At 38.3% G+C, this 22675-nt stretch overlaps 1 protein-coding gene across 1 annotated transcript in view; it reads right to left on the bottom strand.

Moving 5' to 3' along the window:
* foxj3 (forkhead box J3) overlaps nucleotides 1-22675 on the bottom strand; it is a 102906-nt gene that overhangs the window by 53366 nt on the left and 26865 nt on the right. The window contains exon 2 of the mRNA XM_068315104.1: nucleotides 9516-10019. Coding sequence (XP_068171205.1) covers nucleotides 9516-9836 — 321 coding nt within the window. The 5' untranslated portion in view covers nucleotides 9837-10019. The remainder of the gene's footprint in view (nucleotides 1-9515; nucleotides 10020-22675) is intronic.

Below are 22675 nucleotides of genomic sequence, written 5' to 3'. Positions count from 1 at the left end.
TGCACTAGCTTTGATCTATGGTCAAAGCTAATGCATAGCTTTGACCTACCCTAACGTACCCTGAAAGTAGGTCAGGGTAGGTCGCGGGATGTTGCAGTCTCTGACTGCCTTGTTTTCTACATTCATTAATAAAATGAAAACATACCAAGTGAGGCTCAGTGATGGCAGATGAATTAGATGAGAATTTCACGTATGCAATGGCTCCATATGTACAAAAGTTCATTGAAAATATGAAATTGACCGTGAGAGAAATGTAAACATTAATTAATCATGACATTTGTTAAAAGTATACCAAACATGTATTTACTATCAACAGAGTCCACGCCAGTGCCAGCACCAGTCAGTTAAGCCCATTCTGAATTTAGTGAGGCAGATGTTAAATTGTGATTCAGCTGTCTCTTATCTAATTTATAGCATCCAACATCAACATTCTCTCATTTCTCTACCATCATGTCAGGGCAGCAAACACTCAGGTAGGCTGATATTCAGACTGAATGGTCGTTATGGTAATTGCTGTTACGGCAGTGTGTTAACACTTTCCTGAAAGGAGGGATGGGTTTTGTCTAAACCAATGAATGAAGTTACGCATCTGGATCTTTTGTATTTGTCAGCATGCATTGAGCAAAGAGAAAGCAAATCTACAATGCTACATGCTAAAGATTGCAACACAGCATGGGTATTGCCTACGAGAAGTGATAATCTGTTATCAAATAAATGCACAGCTATGAAAAAACATATTACAGCTCCTGACCCCTTCCTTCGTTAACTAAGGGGTCCCATTAATGCTAGTCAGCAAAATATTGTACTTCAGAAAAATATTTCTCAAAGTCCTACTTAACATCAGACAAACAGAAGGGGACATAAGTAACTACACAGCAGACCTGACTGAGTTGACAATCCTAGAACCTCGTCTTCCTCCATAATCACCAACTGAAGAGCAAGCATTAATACAGACTGATTAACAGTTTTTCCAAAAGCCTGAGGCTGCGACTAATGATGTGTGCAGGGATCAACAGCCCATCAGTCTCCACTGTTAAATGCATTTTAAATATTTCTTGATCTAATTGGTGATGAAAAAACAATAGCGGAATAAGTGGCGTGTCCAAGCCGGTGAGTTAGGCTTGAACTTGAACAGATCTCATAGTCTCAGATGAGGAAGTTCATTGAATCAATTGATGGCTGTGGTCAACAGCTTTTACAGTAAAATGTTGATCATTGAGCAGCTGATGGGACGGGGCTAGTAAGGGAAATGACTGTATAAAAAAAAAGCTAAACCAAACAAAAAAAAAGCCCATATAAACATATACATACAGTATATATACACATATATACTGTATACACATAGACATAAACTGATATTGAAAAGTGACAAAATTACTGTCAACAGCAGTAGTTTCAAGTAAAAGTGAAGCCAACGGTTCTGTGCAGGCCTGCAGGCCACAAGAGGAAGCGGTAGAAGCCTGAGGCCTTTTATGTTCTGCACTGCAGTCAGTGCCTCACATGGTGGAGTGTGGGGACAGCAACTCCTGCCAACACGCTTCCGTGCCAAGGCCTGCCAGCTCTCTCCCCGCCCACTCTAAGGGCCAAGCGTGAGCGGTGGGGCGCCAGTAGGCGGGTGCAAGGTGAGGCTGGTGGGCGGGTGGCCAGGCTGGAGCTTCCTGACACAGGAACCCGCCTCACAGCAGGATCAAACTGGATACTGAGTGAATCACTACCCCTCCCACCACCTGACAAAGTCAACAGTGGGCCGAAATGCAGCCACTTTTGCTGCCTCTAAAATTAATAAATTCTGGATGACACAAATGAACCAAAGAATCAACCTATCACTGACAAAAACTATACTAAGAAAAAAGAAACAACTTAAAGGACATAATCGTAATGACTTGGAGTTTGTGCATGAGCTACATGAGAAAGATGTAAGTGCTGCAGAAAATTCCGGTATCACCGAAGTGCTTGAAATGTACAGTATATGCCTGCATTACAGTGTACTGATGACACAGACTGAGGAGCTCGATGGAGGTATCAAAGTCGAACACCAACATAATTTTACACTTAAAAATTCCAGGCCCCGTAAACCTGAGCTTGAGAAGGGAGATAGGGCAGTGGGCACAAATTCTCATACCTGACCAATCTAATTCAAATAAGCATCAGGAGCAGGGATTTTCAAAGCTGTGGCTAGTCAGTCACTAGTCAGAGGCAGGAACATTATCTCCAAAGTAAATAATGTCCTGGAGGACCAGTAGCTACCCAAATCGCTTCTTAAAAAATAGAAAACGCTCCTGGCTGTTATTATTAAACCTCAATTCCAATGGGAAGATGAACCTTTGATCTGTTTAGGGTATTCTGTATTTGCATTTTATAATGAGATCAAAGCCTGGTCCCGGGCCCCAGTAGAAGGCAGCTCTGTGCCCAATCCCTAAACAGTGGACGATTTACAGACCAAAGAAATACTGTACTGTTAACAAGAGCCAGCAAGAGCTATGTACCTTCGTGGAAATATAGAGGGAGACTCAATGTTTCTTAAGCAATCAACATTAGTTTACATTCTTCATCAGTTAATTTTCTCTTTCATGTACAGGTGTGGCAAAAATGAAGATGAAAAAATGTCATGCCAATAGCAGCAATTTCCCAAGTTACAGTTCAAAAGCAACTATTTCAAACATTTCTAAACTGGTTGAGATTTGCTCCAAATTTGTTTTGGCTTTCTTCACCTGGAAGAAATGCAGAGGGGAATTTACACTTTGCCTGAAGTGAGCCTACAAGGAGCCACAAGGAGATGTGAGATGAGCGTGGAGGTCATCATTTTGAGAGCACATGTGGAGTCTCTATTCAATACTGTTCCTGAACAGCTTGTTATAACAGAAAATATACCAGAAAGGATATAGAGACTCACTAAGTATTTGGCTGTGGCGAGGTGAGCAGAGCCATAGATTTTCTGATCAGGCTGATCAGAACCAGAGAAGGGAGGACCGCATTTGGTTTTGACGCCCATGCTTATCAATTAGGAGGACTCTTTGCTTACGTTAGACCTTATGATGGTATGGTATTAATGTATACGAACTAAAATGAAACTATTGATTTAAATTCAGTGGATCTGTTTGCAAATATCATTGAAACATTCAAAAGCATGAGAATTGTAAATCTTTGATAAAACATTTCTACTATACAAGTTTCAATCACTTGCTCATTATATATATATTAGACATGTCACTATATCCCATCCTAAGGATTTGTTTTTTCCTTATTAAATTTTAAAATACATCAATTTTGATTTTATTAGATCGAATGTGACATCTCATCGTTCCCCTGAAAGGAAAAAATATGTAGTTTAATGTCTCAAACAACAAAGACGTAGATTATCTGTAGCACCATGGTAGGACAGGGGGTAGACTCACAGGAAAAAGGTTCCGGGTTCGATTCCTTTCTGTGGGGAGTTTGTATGCCCCCCCGTGTCTCCGTGGGTCCCCCCCCAAAAAAACAAACATACAGTTCATACAGTTTAGGTGAACTGATCACTCGAAATAGTTTGTAGGAGTGATTGTGAGTGTGCATGGTTGTTTGTCTTTTTGTGGCCCACGATGAGCTGGACAGGTTATCTGACAACTGAAATGTCATTACAAAACATATTAAACAAAGTTTAAAGCCCTATACCTAATGGGTTGCTCAAATTTCTCTGCTAGTGGTCTACCCTGCCTCTGCCTCTCTTGACTCATGGAGGTAGACATGATCATGGGCAATAATCATTCCAGTGCAGCTACATTTTTGAAATGATAGGAATCGGAAAATTGTTTTTGCAACAACTGCAATTACAATGCCAATTGTTAGGCAAACTAAGGCTTCTCATACAATGTACACATGATAGGACAAAAAACATGTTTTCCTGACCCTGAAGTGGTCAGACTGTTTTTTTTTTTTTGACATACTGCTCTCAGAGTAATCATCTTGACTAGTTTACAGAGCCTGATGGCTTTAAAAAAATAGTTCATGTAGTCCTCAACATATGAACACAATTGGTTCCATAAGTCGTTCGTAAGTCGTTATTTATCAAATCTCAATCCATAATCGCCTACTACAACTACTCTAAATGTGAATGTATCATTCCCTAACACTTACCAGAAACATTAATAGTACATAAAAACCCATAATAAAAAACAGCTACAGGTCATTTAGAGTTAAGTCGCTGGGCTTGCACTAGGAGGTAGTATGACTAAGCCACTGTGGCTCAGTGTAAAAGAATTGAGTAAGCCACAAAAAGCCACATTCTGTGTCCAAGACAGCGGTGCAGCGCACTGCAACGACAAGCGTTGGAAAGATCGAGAGAAAAGGTTTGTTTTCTTACGTTATCGCTCGGTATTTTTGCAAGTCCAAAAAAGTTGTAAGTTTTAACCTTTTCTTCCTAAAAATAAGAACGCCACTGTGGCTACATAGGCTAAAAACCTTGTAGCCACTCTGGAATTTACTTTGCCTATGGCGTAGTGGCGATCGGCTAGCGCAAGCCCAGAGTCATTCACGATCATACATCGGTTTTTAAAAGAATACGCAGAAAAATAATGATGTACAGTGGTACCTCTACTTACGTAATTAATTGGTTCTGGAAAAAAATTTCGTATGTAGAGACGCGTTTTCCATACAAATGCCCTAATCCGTTCCAAGCCCCCAAAAATTCCAACAAATGTTTTATAAAGCATAAAAATGCTCAAAACATGTAACAAATGCATGTTACGATTAGATTATTACACAATAAATGAGAGTTGTGCATAACGTAAAAAACATAATGGAGTAAAAAATAAAAATAATGGTCATTTACCTTTTAACTGCTGTCCTCATTGTTTTTTGCCCTCTTTGGTTCATTCGCTCCTGCCTCACCATGCCTAACAATAGAGTGAATTCCAGTCCTCCTTTTGAACTTCTCCAAGCACCCACACAATGCCTTAAATTCCTTGAACTTCCTTTTGTTTTAATAAAGTGGCGATTGTAGATGCATTACGGCCATATTCTTTGGCGAGATCAACCTAACACATCCCTTTTTCATGCTTTTCTATTATCTCTTGCTTTGTATGGACAAAAAACTTTTCTCCGTCTTTTCTTTTCCTCTTTTCTCCATCACTTTCTTGGGGTCCATAGCGAATACTCAAAAAGTTAATACAGTATATTTGCGCAAAACTATCAGAGCACCTCACGGGTCGAGAGCGGAATGACGAGGACTCTGCATAAACACCGATCTAGCTCCACATAAAGGTACGTCTTAGCCAATGGGATGCCAGGAAGATACTAGGTAATAGCCAATGGCAGAGCAGCTACGAGAAAGTTGCGTTCAGGAAACTGTGGGAGCTGCAGCCCATACTGTATTTTTACCTTTCGTAAGTCGAAATTTCTACGTAATGAGGGGCAATATTTTCCTGCTGAGAAGTTTCGTAAGTAGAAAATTTCGTAAGTAGAGCCATTCGTGAGTAGAGGTACCACTGTACTTTAGGCCATTTCACTCAATTTCACAGTCTGTCTACAACAAATACTGGACGGCTAAAATCACTGCAAAACTGTTAAAAGCACATAATATGTTAAAATAAAAATAATTCGTAATTTACATGTTTATCATCCATGATAAACAGTCAAGTATCCAAGGTACGACGCCTGATGCGCTAAGATGCTCAGAGACAACATACAAAAACAAGAGGGGGAGTTGAGTGTTGGAGTTCCATGAATGTAACAAGGTTGTGGCAGAAAAGGGAACTGCAGTACAACAGTCAGATATGGTGGCGTGCATTGTTCCTATCTCCGAATGTTCGTACCTCCATATGGCATTAAACAAAGTGCTGCAAGCAAAAGACTTCACTCTTTCTGTAAACGTGTGTTAGAAAATCTATTCAACATGCCTGACATAAAGTGCAGAAGGACAAGGAAATTTCTGAATACTCACAGAATCCTACAGAAGACTGCTGAGACAAATGTGTAAGGTATGAATACCTCAGAACTGGAGAGAATGCTAAGAGAAGTAGCACCCAATGGCTTTCTCATAGATGCCAAGCACATATTTTGTACTTTGAGGCAGCTGACCTTGAAGAATTATCTGTTTTCATTGACAGCACTTACTGAAATGTCTTAGGAGTGCAGACCAATATATATTTCTAGAGAGATGACTAAATGACTAGCTGGTAACTACATTAACCTGTTCTCATTTAAGCAACACAGCATGCATAATCATTCACAACAAACGCATGCATGGACTCCCAAAGTCCTGCAAATGACATTTCCAGGAGAACAGAAGAGCAATGGCTCCAAACAAAAAACATTCATCCCGCCCAGACCTCAGTCACATTTTGGGAAGATTTATGTTAATAATCACACTGCAGAGAAAAAATATTACTGTGTGTGTGGAAGACCGGTCATTGTATAATCATAGACTCATACACTTTTAAATAAGTGTACACATCTAAGGCTGTAAAGGTAGAAGTTCTTAAAACTGTACAAACTGATGAAGTTAACAGTTTGGACAGAAAAACTTTTAGCTGGTTATGAATGATATATATCATATATAAAAATTTTATATGATATACATACAGTATATAAAGAGAGGGAGTGGGGGGGAAGAGGGAGACAGAGAGAGAGAGAGAGAGAGAGAGAGACAGAGAGAGAGAGAGACAGAGATTTTTTTTAAATCACATTTATTCATAAAAGTCAAATTACAAGATAATCATGTTGACACAATATCCAAACGAGATTCAAGAGAGGGAGAGAAAGAGAAGCGAAACCCCCCGATTGACAAGAACTGAGAAAAGGTTTATGACGCAGGCTTTAAACTATGAGTAATTCGTCAAAAGGCTTTTTCAGCATTTCCTGTGCAAAATAGCACCATAGTTAAAGTGAGGAGATTTAACACTTAAAATGTGAGGAGTTTTTCCAAGTTGCAGCCCACATCGAGGACAAAATCTGTTGACCTAATCATATCTTTGTTCAAATAGAAAGAACTTCAAGATAACAACGATGATGATTTCTCTAACTTGTTTTTATAGCACATAAATGTGATATAATTACAGTTAGGTCAAATCTACATTACATCAGACATTGAAAGGTACAATAGGTATAGTTTATAGTCTCAAATTGTACATTTTAGTTGAATCTCTGTGGATACACCAAAAAATTAAATCATCAATTGAAATAAAATTTGATATAATCAAAAAAATCAATGATAAGCACTGTACACAATATGTACCAAGAACTCAATGTATATTAATTGATACTGAATAGGTGATACGAGTTCCTGTGAAATACCAATCAGTGAATTCAGAAGATATAATCCTTTGCAGTAACTCATAATAAGAGTTTTGTTAACTTCAAATTAGAAGGTTGTAAATTTCAAGTGAACATCTTCCATTCTTTGACACTTCTTTCTTGAGAATGTGCATGTTAACGCCTAAATAATCTGTAAACAGAAACTTTAAGAAAAAAAATTAAAGCAGAGCAGCTGCCTTGTAGTTAGTCAAAACAGTCCATTGATTGGAAATTTTAATTTGTTTCAAAAATGTTTTTAAAGGTTTTTAGAAATATTAGATACTCATTACCATATTTAGACATTCAAAAAATGTCTTAGTTATATGAACAAGACTATTTGAGTAGTGATTCTGAAATTCCTTGATTAAATTAACTCACATTTAAAAAAAACTAAAATCAAACTCAATCACCTATTAACCAAAGCTGTATCAACGCGGAGTAATGCGGTCCTTTCTCTTGTATCTCGAGTGTAACAGTAACAGTCCTTAGAGAAGCTCCAACCTTGGCAGTAGTAGAAATTTGATTAACCACTGAGGCCACCCACTCTAAAAGTTATATAGAATTTGCAAGTTAAAGCATCAAAATAATGCTGTGTCCTGTATACAGTTATTTTATATATTTCATATAGACTGAGAAATAAGAGCTGCTTGTTCTGCAGCCAGATTTGTTAACAACCTTAAGACAGCAACAAAAGATACTGAAAGATACTGTAAAATACTGCTGCAACCTTATGCCCGTGTCTGGAGAGACAGACCGTAAGTGTGCGAAGAATAGCTAAATTCAATGCCAAAGAAGGTAGGCGGTATACGAAAGACAGGCGTGCCCTCGATTTGCAGTGAAAATGGCTGAAATTTAAGACAGAAAGACATGCAGACTGACAGCAGGCGTGCTGCAATGTTGTTGATGACTAAACCAGGGTGATGAAAGTAAACAGGAAATAAAGGATGCAAAATTAAATACTTAATTTTCTTACAACAGGCTTTGCCACAATATCTCGAATGAATCCATTTAAAGGACACGTACTTTCTCTTCTCCTACACACAAACGCACACACCTCCATGCAGCCTGTGTGGATGACAGATCTTGTCGCCCTAGGAAATGGGCTTCATACATCTTGTCTGACTGCAATAAAGCAGTGCCTAAGATTCTATTTCCAATAAACATTAACTGATTGGAAAACTCATTCCAATATCATTTTCCATCTGGGTCCTTTAAATAGCAATCACCAAAGCTTCATCTCTGGATATCATGGACTCCTTGAGATGATGACACAGCACTGGCTCTCCTTCTGCATAATAGCAGCCTCCCATCAAGGCATCTGCAATAAATACTACCACTCTACCACCCATGAATGGGCCATTTAGTCTGTGTTCAAACAAATAGGGGCCACCATTCTGAATATTAATCTGGGGTTTTACACTTCAAATGACTCTTTCAGGGCTGAAAGACACTTACTGTGATTTGGCCAAAATCCTAGTTTCTATGCTTTCTCAGAAGTGACACTGAATCAAAGCAATGGCATCTCTCTTAAAATGACTGGTGAAAAAAAATGTAAAAAAAGATTTATGTTTGAGAAAATTTATTTCAACTCTTCAACAGTCATTTACTCCAAAATTCTAAGGTCAAAGAAATTGCTGAATAGATTGTAAGTTACTATATGCATTGCAAAACCATCTTTGAGCAACTTTAAAAATGCTGTAGTACCTTGAGATATAAGAGACTCAGGTTTTTTTGAGATACAAACTGCTGCTCTCTCCATATTTTTATTCAGCATTCAAGTGAAAATCCGAGATAAGAGCCGTGCTTCGGGACACCAACGCTAGTTGGTGGAGGGATACATTATCAATTGCTCTCGTTCACAGAGTAAAGGCATAGCTTGTGAGTGATCGTGATTTTTGCATTTCTTTTTCTCCTTTATCATTGTTTATATAATTTATAAATAATCAATTACGCATGGACAAAGTATAAATCTATTGGTTGATAAAAATACTTTGCTAATAATTTAGGGGGTTTGGGACATTTTTTTTACAAGACTATGATTTTAGTTCATTTAAAAAGATTTTAGTTCATATAAATGGGAAAACTGAGTCATAAGTTGTTTGACTTACAAGCTCAGTCACATAAATTAAGCTCGTATGTCAAGGTACTACTGTGTGTCATATTAGATGTTAAAAGGTGTGTATTGATGACGGAGGGCTCCTTGCTATATTGGTTTAAAACAAAGACATGCGAGTCTCTGTCCTCACCTTCCAGCCACTGCCTGCCTCCCTGTAGTAGGGAAAGTTATCACAGATCCACTGATAGATTTCGCTTAGTGTCATCTTCTTCTTTGGCGAGCTGTTTATGGCAAACGTGATGAGGCTGGCGTAGCTGTAGGGCGGTTTGCCATCCTTGTGCTGCTGCACCTCTTCCTGGTCCAGTGTGGTATGAGGATCCAGTAGGGTACTCTTCTTCCCCATGCCAGGCCCATGGGCATTTTGGGCATCTGCTTTGCGAATGGCCGCCTGCATGGTCAGCTGCGGAAGCCAATCCATGGAGGTCAGGCTGCTCTCCAGCTCCGACGTCATGGTGACGGCAGGCTGGGTAGGAAGGGGGAGTGGGGGAGAGGTGGAGTTGGTGGAGGATGCTGCTGGTGCACAGTGGCTGATGGAGAGTGTACCAGGTGTAGAATAACAAATGGAGACTTGTGATGGGTCGAGGATGACGTCCCTCTCAGCTTAAGACAACAGCATGTCTTCTGCAGATCAACTCTAAAGAAACAAACGAAAGACATAATTGCATTAATCAACTCGTACCAATAAGCAATGAAACAGTAGAGATAAGACATATGGATATCAGCAATACAGCAAAGAACAAAAAAAAGTGATCATACAGTCACTGTCTCCACCACTTGCTGCTCCAAGTGCTGACTTAGACAAAGAGAGCATAAGAGCGAGAGCGAGAGAGCATAAGAGCAAGAGAGAGAGAGAGAGCGAGAGAGAGCGAGAGAGAGAGCGAAATTGCCAGGCAATTGTTTTCACAACTGCCAGCCAAATGGGGAAATGGCTCAGGAGGAATTCTGACACTCTTGAGGGTGGTAAACCCCTCTCCCTTCTCCTATGCTAGCCAGCTTGTCTGCCTCCTCCCTTTCCAACCCAAATGGAACCTCTGCCGTAAACAAGTCAGCCAGTGTTGTCTTGCAAACTTCTCGGTCCAGTGTGTGTCAACCGTGCTGTGCAGAGTGCAGCGGCCCATCTCTCAGTCCCTCTTGGCACACTGCCCTCCCCATCTTAAAATAGAGGGACAGGCTAGAAAGGCCTAGAGTTACAAAGGTGAACACGGGCATCTGAGGGGGGAAAACCTGAGGGGATAACACTGCGATCTAGTTGAAGGCACAGTGAAAAAAGAGAAAACAGACAGGAGAATGAGAAATTCTCACAAAGTTGCAAGATTTTTCTCTTTACTAAACTTTCTCTCACAAGTGTGTTCTGTGTTTGTGAGAATGAACAAATTGAGTGTGCACTACAGCTGTCAGGCTAACATTAAATGCAGCTTTGACAGTGCTCTGTTGGTCATATATCTTATTTTTTTAAACAAATTACTTGTCTAGCAGCCCTACTAGCTTAAATACATTGTGTTCTCGTCATGTACCAAATTTTGTCTTTCTTAAAGCATGTTATATTTTTCCCCAAAAAATTCAGCAAGAAAATGTAATCTGGCAGAGAGCATAGAAGATTTAAAATCTACTATCTGATTTTTATCCAGCGCATGTTTGAGGGATGAAAAAACAAAAACCTCTGCTGCCAGCATGAGATGTAGCAGAATAGTAGGAAATTCCTAAATTGGGCAAACTGCTTTGGCAGCAGTTGACCACAAGCGGTTTGTGGTTGTCCTTTTCAATTGATCTCTTAACAGCAGGGGTTAGCTAGCACCCAGCAGACAATTCAGTATCTGCTATGAGCATAGACTGGCACAGCAAGATGAAGGCATTTTTCATATATCCAAACAGAATTCTGAGCTCTGAAAAAAATAAATCGAGTTGGGGGCCATCATTAATGGGGTGAGCCATTGGTCTTAAATCTTCCCTTATAATCAGTGCCTCACAATGTACTGTAAAGTTTCCAAGTTTTTCAAAATAAATGCCTTCTCATTTTTTATTCATCTGATTTCCATCTTTAATTTTGCAAGTGAAACTGTGGAAATGTGTAATTTATCAATGGAGTGTCAATAACTTTCCATTTTGGGGAAGAAAGGTGGTTGTAATAGAAACCAGCATCCATTCCAGTATTAATAATTAGTGTTGATGAAAAAAAAATTGGAATGAAATAAAACCCCTGCAGCTCAATCCACTCCTGAACAATCTTCAGTGTGTTTCAAACTGTCATATTTGTACCGAATTAAAGGTGGATGATCTGGACAAAATTAAGCATCACCTAAGATCCACAAGCTATTTAATTCCAATCAACATCTACACTGTAATCTTTATTTTTCAATTTTGAAATGCCCTGAAGACCATAGCCACGCCTGAAATAGCCAATGACTATTTCTATCTGCAACATTAAAAGACAATATTGGACTAAAGAGATTTCTTTTTTTTCCTTCATCAGCAATTACAAAAAAACCACAGGTACGTTTATATATCAAGTTGTTCACGTTGCATGGTTTTAATAGTCAATAAATTTATCTCAAGAGGAAGAACCTAAATAAGAGAACATTAAATACAGCTGTAATTCATGATAAAATTAGATCGTGAAAGTGATCCCATAGCCCACACCTACACAAAATTACAGTTAAATATGCTTCAGGCAGGCTTAGAAAGGGTCAATATCACAACACTTAGCCACATTTTGGCAAAATGACAGACAAGAAAGATGTTGAGTATCCTGCAAAAATGGGTTTTGAAGATGCTTTGTTACACTTTCCATGAAGAGAATATTGTGCCTATGAACTCTGCTTTACCCTCTATAAAAAAATAATTTCTTACTTTGGAAAATGAGCTATTTATTTTTCAACGCCCTTCTTCAAAATTCTTCCTCAATTAATCACCATACATTTTAAGGTAACTCAGCCTTGACAAAAATGACAAATCAGCAGACTGACTACCAACAGGTGAGTCAGCCCAATTCCAGAGAGCAGTTCCACTTCAACACAAAGACAAACAAATGATAGACATTGAATCCCCACCCTGCAACTGACACAAAGGTGACTCATAAGCTCCTACTGACAACAACCTTTTCTAAGTTGAATGGAAGTCTACTGTCATACAAAACAGATCCGATTTAGTAGCTTTAAGAAGCCTATATAAGACTGATTATTGAATACCAGCAGTGACACTGACAGCTTAAATAAACTATTAGTTTACAAATTCAGTTTCAGTGAAGCTGTGTCTAAATCACACATTCCCAGCTAAAACTACACGTGCCACACCGTAAATTAATCTTTTTGCAAGCGTTTGTCTTTTTGGTTTGCAAGTCCACAAAGTATTTAACTTGGCACACCCTGTCTGTCACTCATATCCTGTCCTCCCTAACATGTAAATTTGATATGTCAAAGTGTCATTGGGTAAGATACGCCACCCAAAATTTACTCTTGATGGCTCCTCTGTTGGTGGGAGTGTTTGTGTAAATGTTTCTGATGAGCAAAGGACACCCTGAACGGTAACTTATGTCGGTATGAAAGGGTTGATGGTGCCTAATGTTGTCGTCTAGTTCGAGTGGTAGGTAAGACTACAAAAAAGCCATCAAAGAGTTTAGAGTTGTTTTTGTTTTTTACCAGATCTTATCAAACTTTGCTTGGTACATCTTAATAATCTAATAATGTGCCAGCTCACTAAGAAGTCCTGTATAAGTGATGTGCTGATGTATGTTTCCACTGATACAAACTGAGCATGGGGGCTCAGCAATGGATGAATGGGGGGTATGAAGAGGTAGAAGCTTCCTGGTGGCCACCAGAGGTGAGCTGGCAGGAACAGGGCTTGATGAAAGGCACTCTGCTACATGGACGGAAGCCATTTGACCCTCTACATTAATGATCCAGCTGCTATATAATCTGTGAGGCCAACTTCATGAACTCATTAGTGAATCCTGTGTTCTGGCAGAAATGATGAAGCGCAACGCAGGCAGGCAGTAAAGCGGTTCTGCTGCTGCTCTTCGTATCTCCCCAGGCTGTGCGACAGCCAGAGCAGACAGAAGCTCCAGCCTGCATGTCAGTCAGTGATGACTGAGTAAATTCACCAATGGGTCCGAGGATGGAAGGAGAAGCACGGAGATTACAAGGTAAAAAGAAGGCAGAGATTAAAGAGCAGGAGCGGGTGTGAAGGACATGACAAAGAATAGAACCGAGGTCTGACAGTACAAATACAATTGTGATTCTAAAGAAGCAAATTGAAATCCCACACACACAGAGCCATTTCAACCCAGTCCTAGAAAAAGGGGTTCAGTTAGTTAAAGATATGGTAAAAAGAAACTTTTCTCAGTTTCAGTTTTGATTTGTTTTAAACACTCTTTTTTCACTCAGCTTTTTGCAAAGCTGAGTGAAAGTGTCACATTCTTTAATTTCTTTATCCTCAAGTGATTAATAGCTGATTTAGTCCTGGATGAAAATTTGAAGTGTTTTTGAAACATCTAGATTTACCAATTTATTTAAGTTCTTGACAGGACTTATCAACAGTCTTGACGTCAATAAAAATGACAGCAATTTAGTGCCTGCGCTTTGAGTTTGAAAAACAAAGTCTAAAGTGGTTCAATTGATTATCAGTATGGTTATTAAGCATGAGCTAAGCTGTATGGCAAAAAGACATACAACAACAATTAGACCACATCAAAATGTCATTAGTCCATCTTACGCTGAAACGCAAACCAGCAACTGAATCAGAAATTCATTCCTCGTTCCTGTCCCTTTTATAACTAAACTGATGTCATAACTAAACAAGCACCTAAAAATTTCAGTAGTGTCCCAACAATACATGGTCCGGGATTGAATTATTACTTCAAGTGTGATTTGCAACAACAATACCTCTAGTTAAATAAAATAAATTAAATTAAATCAAAACCCACTTTATATTCTTATTTCGATCACACATGGATGTTTTAGGAATGAGTCTATGTCTGTTAATACACATCACCAGTGGAGGTGGCAACCAATGAGAGAGGTTATCATATAGTTGTGTATCTCAAGCAGTAACATCCTTATCCAATGGCCATGATTACTCCACGACATTACTGTACAATGCCAAAGTCAGATTTATAGACACTCCAAGGTACAGTGACTGAGGTCTCCTCTCTTGGTTGCACAAGCAATATTAAAAGCTCACTTTTATCTGAAAATGCCAATTAATGTTAAATATATCATAGAATGTAGCCTCCTACAAGAAATTTTGTATTTAATATATGATAGAATGTGGCATCCTACAACAAATTTTCAACACACTACAAGGCAGTTGGTTTATTCAGTTTTTAGTTGGTTTATTCAGTTTTTCTAAGTTGGCATCAACATATAATTTGAATGTGCAGTAATTGTTCTGTCCACATCTGCAGAAATGTAAAGTTTCATTGTATAGCACCAGATGTCATCTCCTTCTCGGGGTGCTTTTATAGTTTCAAATAGAAAAAAGCAATCTAATGGAGACTATATGATTCCACATTTGAACTATTATTTCATCACATTTTCTCTGTTACTGTGAACAGTCTATTGCACAATAGTAAATGAACAGTCAACAGTATGGCTAAATATAGCACACAGGTGCGTCACACAATATGTACTGACTAAATTAGTTTGTATCAATGAAACTGTAGGAAAGAGCAGCTAGCAACTTTTTCACTCTTCTAGGGTCAGTCTGATGTATCTGTTCCATTGAGGCACCTGAGGATCTAACTCGTTGTGATACAGTTTACAGACACAGATGATTAATGACCAATATATTCTCTGACTGCCATCAAGTTTCATTGATAAATTTAAAATTGAATTCATGTGGATTTTATCATCCAACATAACAAAAAAAGATTATCTTTGTTTCTTGGTGTTGCAATGTTCACTAGATTCTTTAATAGTGAGGACACTCAAGAGTACTACAGCACTAGCAGTGGGAAGCACACACAAATGAGCCACTCACTACGCTGCAGATCTGCCAATAAAGAGTAAAACTGAAATTGAACATCATTGATCAACGTCACAAATGCACAGCAGGATTTATTTCTTAAACTAGTTTGTAATGCTTTCCTTAAGGATGCCAAAGTCAGATGCAATATTGCACTTTATAAAACTACTGAGCTCTGTCTGAAGAATAGAGATGGTTGTTCTAAATGGTCAAAAGGATTCAATAACAAAATCACCGTGCAATGTATTACCTCCATAATATATCTTAGTAAAGTAGATCAGTTTCACCTTTTTAAATTATGATATAATACATATCCAAGTCAATGAGTTATGTATAGCCCCCCAGTGCAAACTTTGTCAATAGCAGCAATAGTAATACTGTAATTAGGAATAAGATTCAGGAGAAAACAAGTTTAGCTCATTCACTTTTATTGATTTAAATCTCCGTCATGGACATCCTCTTGGAGAACTGCAGCTGATGCCATGAACAATAAAACACAGTAAAACAGGCTGTGTGTAGACCGGTAGTCCACCAGTGTTTTATACGAAAATGTACAGCCATAGTGATAAGGGTAGCCATATATGCTTCCTTTGGCAGGGGCATACAAAGAGGTGTTGCAGCTTGAAAAGAAACATAAGATTTAAAAAAAAGTTGTGGTAAAGTGTAAATTAATGGGATTAAAACAAATGTTTTCCTCTTGATCCTTAATTATTAGCAACATATTTAAATGAAACATTTCATTGTGATTATTATTTCAGCTATATTCTGATGTATATAAAGCACTGTAAATCACTGTTCCTCTCCCATGTTTTGTTGTAATGCCTTTAACACAGTTATTACTTCATACGTCAAACAGATAAAATCATTGGAAATATTAAAAACTGTCACATCATACAGTGCTCCCCTCTCGTATTAAATATTTGGATATAATTCTTGCAGCCTGAATGATTTCTACTCAAACAAATGATGAATAGCATGATGATTACTGACAAGCAGCAATTTTGGTTTCTCAATCTAAGATAAACTGCCCATAAAATATAAAACAGACTTAAATAAGATGATTCCCGTCAAAGACAAAAATCAATCTAATGAAGGGAGCTACTCCCATTCTGTTTGCATACAGACATAACTGAAGCAAACAAGGAGGACATACACTCAAGAAAAAAATCACAAAATGAATAGCATGCTGTAGTCCCGCCCCAGCAGGGAGCAGTATTTCAAGACACGACAAGGCAGCAAATGTTGGACAAAAACAAGAAACCTACCCCAAAGAGACAAGCTGATATTTTCATTTACCATTTGTGTTAAATAATGTAAGGTTGATAAAACTGAGCAAACTAATTTGTACTAACAGAATAGTATCTGTTCACATACATAACCTTGTCCAATTGCTTGCAGTTCTAGTTTTTTTACAGCAACCATTGAGGTAATTTCTCCTCATGAGATCTGTGTATACGTGCACATTTGAACCAGCATGCACTCCCAATTGAACAGAGTAGAACATGCTCATACATGATCAAAAACGAATTAAATAACTTTCTCTGTGTACAACCATGGACATAAAAATTGCCCAAATTCAAGTCCAACTTTTAGGAAAATATGGATGTTTGTTTCTTTAAGAGAGTCTGATAGAGCAGAAGGTAATTACAAGAGCTAAGCATGAAAATCTGAGGTAAAAATATATATTTTTAGTATATTACAATATATGCTTATAAACCAATCCACATTCCACTGACATAATGACGTATACGGTAATACCTCCTTACTCGCAAGTAAAGCGTTCCAGGACCAGCTGTGAAAAATGAAATTCGATATAGCGACAAACTATTATTTACAGTAATTTAAACATTTATGAACCCTCCCCATACTGATATTAAACCTCTTTATATTTGTATTACCTTTTACAACACTCTTATAGACTGTTAAAAACAATTTTGTGTTTCACAAAGTGAGCTGCGTTCCAAGAGTCTTGGAACGCAGCGCACACATGGATGCTGTCAACCAATAGCATGCGCGTATGGTATCACGTGACTACCTACTAAAAATATGCAATATAGTGAAGCCATGCATCTTGAAGCGGGATAAAGCGAGGGATTACTGTACCTTATTTGTCTGGCTCCTACACAAACAAACAGCCTGATTGATAAGTTATCAGCTCTAAAGTCAGCATGTGTTGTTCAATTTATGCTAGCATGATTTTTCCTGAAGGAACAATGCAGAAAAAGATGGTATAACAGTATTTCTCCCAACCATTATATAGGGCTTGGGGCTGCCAGGCCCCTAACCCTAACCCTAACCTGTGGCAGGTCAACAAAGGGCCATAATATTTTTGTCAACACTAAATACTGTCACATTTTCTTTAAGTCAAAGAGTCATTGCACTTAGGAGCCTCTGTGCTACACTGCTCTGAAAAGCAAGACCACCTCCTTTAGTACCCTGTCTGTCTCCATCACCAATTAGTTAACCAAATCTGCAATGGAATGTAATAGTGGACTACACTGCAGAAATGCTGTCTTTTAATTTCATTTTATTTATCCATGATTTGAGTACAAGTTTGAAATATAATATTTTATCCTAACATTATGGTGTGTTCATTATCAGTAGTATGATTGCAATGATTGAAATGTCATTAAGTAATCAGCTAATGTTATCTAGCCAATCAATGTTTAAATTTTTGAATGAGTAGACAGCAAACACTCACAATCAGACTTCACATACAGCCTGCCAGATGAGAACTTATGAGTTAAGAACAAATGCAGCATTCAAGCCTGCAGAGTTCATGATGCGTTATGTGTACTGACCACAACTGAGAAGCTTTGACAGATTTGTGACTGTATTATGATAATTTATAATTTCATGTGAACTTTGTTTTGTTTTTTTCATACATTTTTGAAATACTACTACTACTAGCAAAAAAAATTTTTTTACACATGCAAAAATCCTCTTGAACTCTTAGCTCTGAGCCTAAAAGGATTTTTTAGGGAAAACACTGTAGGGCAATATTATTATTGTTAAATGTATGGTGGAGCGTGAGTGTTGCAATGATAAATAATTGCAAGATATGTCACTATTTTAATAACCAATAATATTTACTGAAGTAATCCATCAAAAATGTGAGACTTGATGGTTTCTGCTTTTTTAAAAATATGTTAAGTAGAGGAATAGTCTTCAAGCTTTGAACGCAGCTGGGCACAAATGTGTAAATGCCACTTTAGGCTTTGAGAAATGAATTATGTGTTTTTGAGGTTTCAAGACATGTGTTAAAATGCAATAATTTGCTTGATCAGAACAATAAACAAAACTCCTTTTAGCACATCCTTTCACCAGTTTGTTTAATTTCTAAACAAATATTCTTTAAAAGATCAATATGTGTTATTTTCCAGTAGATTATAAATGCAATGTTATTGATATCATATCTTCTCTTGCTTTCCATTTTAGCTAGGCTGACAATTTATCTTGTAATACATTGAGGGCATAGTGGCACTGTGTACTTGTCAGATGTACAAAACACGTCATGTAATTATTTTTGACTTTACACTAATGAATGTGAGGTAGGACTTGCCATTTTGCATTTGCACTTTTATCTTGAGCATCTAAAATGGTGCATAGTTATATAAAAAACAATGAAAAAAATAGTATACTCTTATATAACAGTCCACCACAGGTAGTCCACTTAAAACGTTGTCTAACTAGAACACCTTGCTGCCTACCTAGAATAACTTCCCCTCAAATGCCTGTGTGTTACTGTCATCATTTCCTCTCTGACAAAACAGTAGGCAATTCAGCTCACATTCTCAGTACCACTTACACACACAAAACACTTGATAAGTACCAGACCAGTACTCTCTTGCATTTATCTCCAATTTCCATGATTAAGCCTCTTTTACAGCAGTCATGCATCCATCATTTCCAAACTCAAAAAGCATGTTCATGCTCAGATACACAGATAACCATGAATACCTGTGATGGCTATGCTGCTAACATATATGCAGTATCAAAACTGCCAACACGATAAATGCTGCATTAAAAATGCTACATGGATTCAAACAGACCTTAATAAATACTTAAACACCACTGACTGCTAAACTCTGCCAAGATGTGGTGAGAGAGAGATGAAAAGAGAGCGAGAGAGCAAGAGAGAGAGAGAAAGAGATGGAGACAGGGTGAGAAAGAGTCAGAGAGAGAGATCGACAGAGAGAGAGAACACTTATGACAAGAATCTTCCTGTAGTGTGATGGTAACTTGGCAAAAGGCAGGGGAATCACTAAGCGTTATCCCTCTGTTATGCCTGAAGATTTGGCACATTCACTCACAACAACAACAGTGATGTAACCTGGTAACAAGGCTTTGGCATTTTCACTGTCGACCGAAACTCGGGTCATACCTTCCATATCAACAGCTTCATATCCAGCGTGGGAGAAGCCCCTGTTTTCCTAGTGATTTCAAGGGGGAGAAACAGGGAGGGGTGGGAACGCAGCTTACCTGCCATTCAGTCAGACAGAGGTTTCTCCCTTTTTCCAGCCCTGGAGGCAAATGAGTGGTTAAGAGTTATTTTTGAGATCTCTCAAACTAAAATAGCAATGGAGCTGGATATTGGGATTACACATGAGTTTTGTGATCAAGTAGCGAACTATGATAAGACTCATCTTCATTAAAAAATAGAGAGGAGGTAATGGCAATGCCAAGGCAATAGCATTTAATGTCAGTCTTCCTTCTCAATTAAAGGCTTAATGGTTCATCTGAAATCCCCCCCAGGAAGAAAGCATTAATAATCCAGTCGTTACTTGCATTTTTAGAATGTGTCAATTATCGCTTCACTGCTCACCCGGCTGAGCACATTGTTCAGTTTATTGCTGCCTGCAGTTGTGCCGGGCACCAACCAGGGCTTTCTCGATGCTAACAGAGTTTGCAAGGGTGTACGACGCAAATTATGTCTCAGTTATCAGCATACTATGGTGTGTTAAAGTTATTTTTTGAGATACAGGCAAGCAGACCTCTACTCAGCTCTGACACATTATACAGTGTGCCCTCGCGCATTAGTGCATCAATGCTTGCGAATTCACCTCATCACGGATTTTTGGTAGGCAGTCATGTGATACCGTATGCAGATTCTGTTGGCTGACGGCATCCGGAAGTGCGCTACGTTCCGTGAGTTTCAGATTTACGTGAGACACAAAAGTACTTTAAAGAGTCGATAAGAGTGTGGGAAAAGGTAATTCAGATAGAAGGTGGTTTAATATCAGTATGGGGAGGGTTCATAAACGTTTAAATTACCGTAAATAATAAGATAAATCGTTTGTCGCTATATGCCAGAATTCGTTAATTGCGTGTGATTCCTAGAACCATTTACTGCGAGGAGTGGGGGCGCACTGCATATGTGCTTGTTCTGATCCCCAACTCCCTCATTCCCACATCGCCTGTGGTTGAACAAATCAAGTCCATAATTATTATGCCAATCAATCGGGAGTGCCACTGTGACTGTGGGGCAGTTAAGTGCTAAGGAGAGAGAGTTGTCAACAAAGCAAAAGCTTAACACTGACTTCCTTCACACCTACTAACCCTGATAAAGACACTGTCCAATTAGACAGTGTCAAACAAAAGGAAGTCTAAATGAGTGGTAAAGAAAAAGCACCACAGTTGCTGCATAGAAAAAGACAAGAAGGCAGAGCAGGCAGAGGAGCAAACAAGCAGAATAGCAGAAGATCTAAGTGTTAGCTGTGGATCAACAGAGCTGCTTCAGGCTGCCTGTCATGACCACAACATGATCAAGAGTGTTTGTAACCTCTGAATGCAAACACAGCCAAACCAGAAGAGAGAAGTGAATACTGCAGCATAAGATATTAATTCCATCAGCAGTCTGCTCCTTTACATATACAGAAAGGCAGATTCAGTGGTATGGACACATAGTTAACTTGGAAAAGAAGCCTATATAGATGATGGCAAATGACACCAGGCCATCACTTCATAGCTTAATCCAGTACTTCTCAATTATTTTCTGTTATGCCCCCCCACCAAGAAAAAAGCAATTTGCACCCCCCCCACTCTCTGCCGCAACTGTACATATCAATTTTCTATATAACTGTTATCAGTACATCTCTGCATAACATTGTAACCTTATTAACATTAAAGAAAACAAAAAAGTAAAAAGAAACATAGTTCAATTTATAATAAAGTATAATTTTCTTAACATTATTTTTAGTCTAACAGAAACATTTTAAGTGCATCAAATTGCCTGAAATAAAACCCTTGTTTAAACTGTAAACATTTTTGACCAACTTCTTGTACCATTTGATACTGAAATAAAATTAAATAAAATCAATCAAATTCAATTCGGTAACAGTAACTGAGGAGCACAATATATAAAACACCTTAACCTACAAAACAAAAATGAACAAAACAATTTGTATTGATTTTTTTTCTTACTTTTTTTTTAATCAAAATGAGGTAGTCAGGATTAATGGCTACATTAGCTTTTTTTAATGAGCAATTTCGTACGCCACCATATATATGCTAACAGAGCTTGCTGAAGTTGCATTCACAAAGCGGTATGGCTGTTGGCAATATTCGGCACGTTTTCGCTGAAAAAAACTCCAGTGTCTTATCAGTGTGATTGGGGTGTAATGTCTTTAAATGGCCCCTTAATTTATTTGGCTTCATGCTGTCCGCTGCCAGAATTTTTAGACATAGTAAACACACCAGTCTCTCCTCATCTCCCACTGTCTTCAGAGTGAAGCCCAGTGCTACAGACATTTCTTCATAGTTCCTCGAGCTAATACTTCCTGCGTACGCCTGACAATGAGAGCACCACTGCCAACTACTGTAGTGGATGTCCAATTACTTTTTATTGTAGTATTGCAAAAAAAAAGCATGTTCCCCAGGGTCACACGCGCCCTCCCTGGCATCGCACTGTGCCCCCCTAGGGGGGCGTGCCCCACTATTTGAGAAACACTGGCTTAATCCAAGGCAATGGAAACAAAAAATAAATCATGTGAATATTAGAATGGAAATAAACTCTCCAGTAAAAAACAAAATTTGGGGGGGTTGTCCCCAACAGCCTAAAAGCAAGCTAGCTTTCATTATGGATGGTGAAGGTGCCATGACACCGACACCAGTTACATTGGGGCAAAATTAAACATTTCAAATTTTCTCAACTCCAGGTTTTGATTTCTAAACGGTGTTAATGTCATTACTCGGAGAAAAAAAGTTATCTGAGCCTCATTTTCAAGACCAACAAAAAAATTGATGAACAAAAAAGTATTTCAACTTTTGTACAGTCAGGAACCGGATTAGAAATACGAGGGGGAAGGCCGGTGTAAGACCATAGATAAAAGC

The sequence above is a fragment of the Antennarius striatus genome, chromosome 5 (genome assembly GCF_040054535.1).
Source record: "Antennarius striatus isolate MH-2024 chromosome 5, ASM4005453v1, whole genome shotgun sequence".
Taxonomy (NCBI): domain Eukaryota; kingdom Metazoa; phylum Chordata; class Actinopteri; order Lophiiformes; family Antennariidae; genus Antennarius; species Antennarius striatus.
The sequence above is the reverse complement of the archived record's forward strand: the minus strand, read 5'-3'. Positions and strand labels throughout refer to the sequence as shown.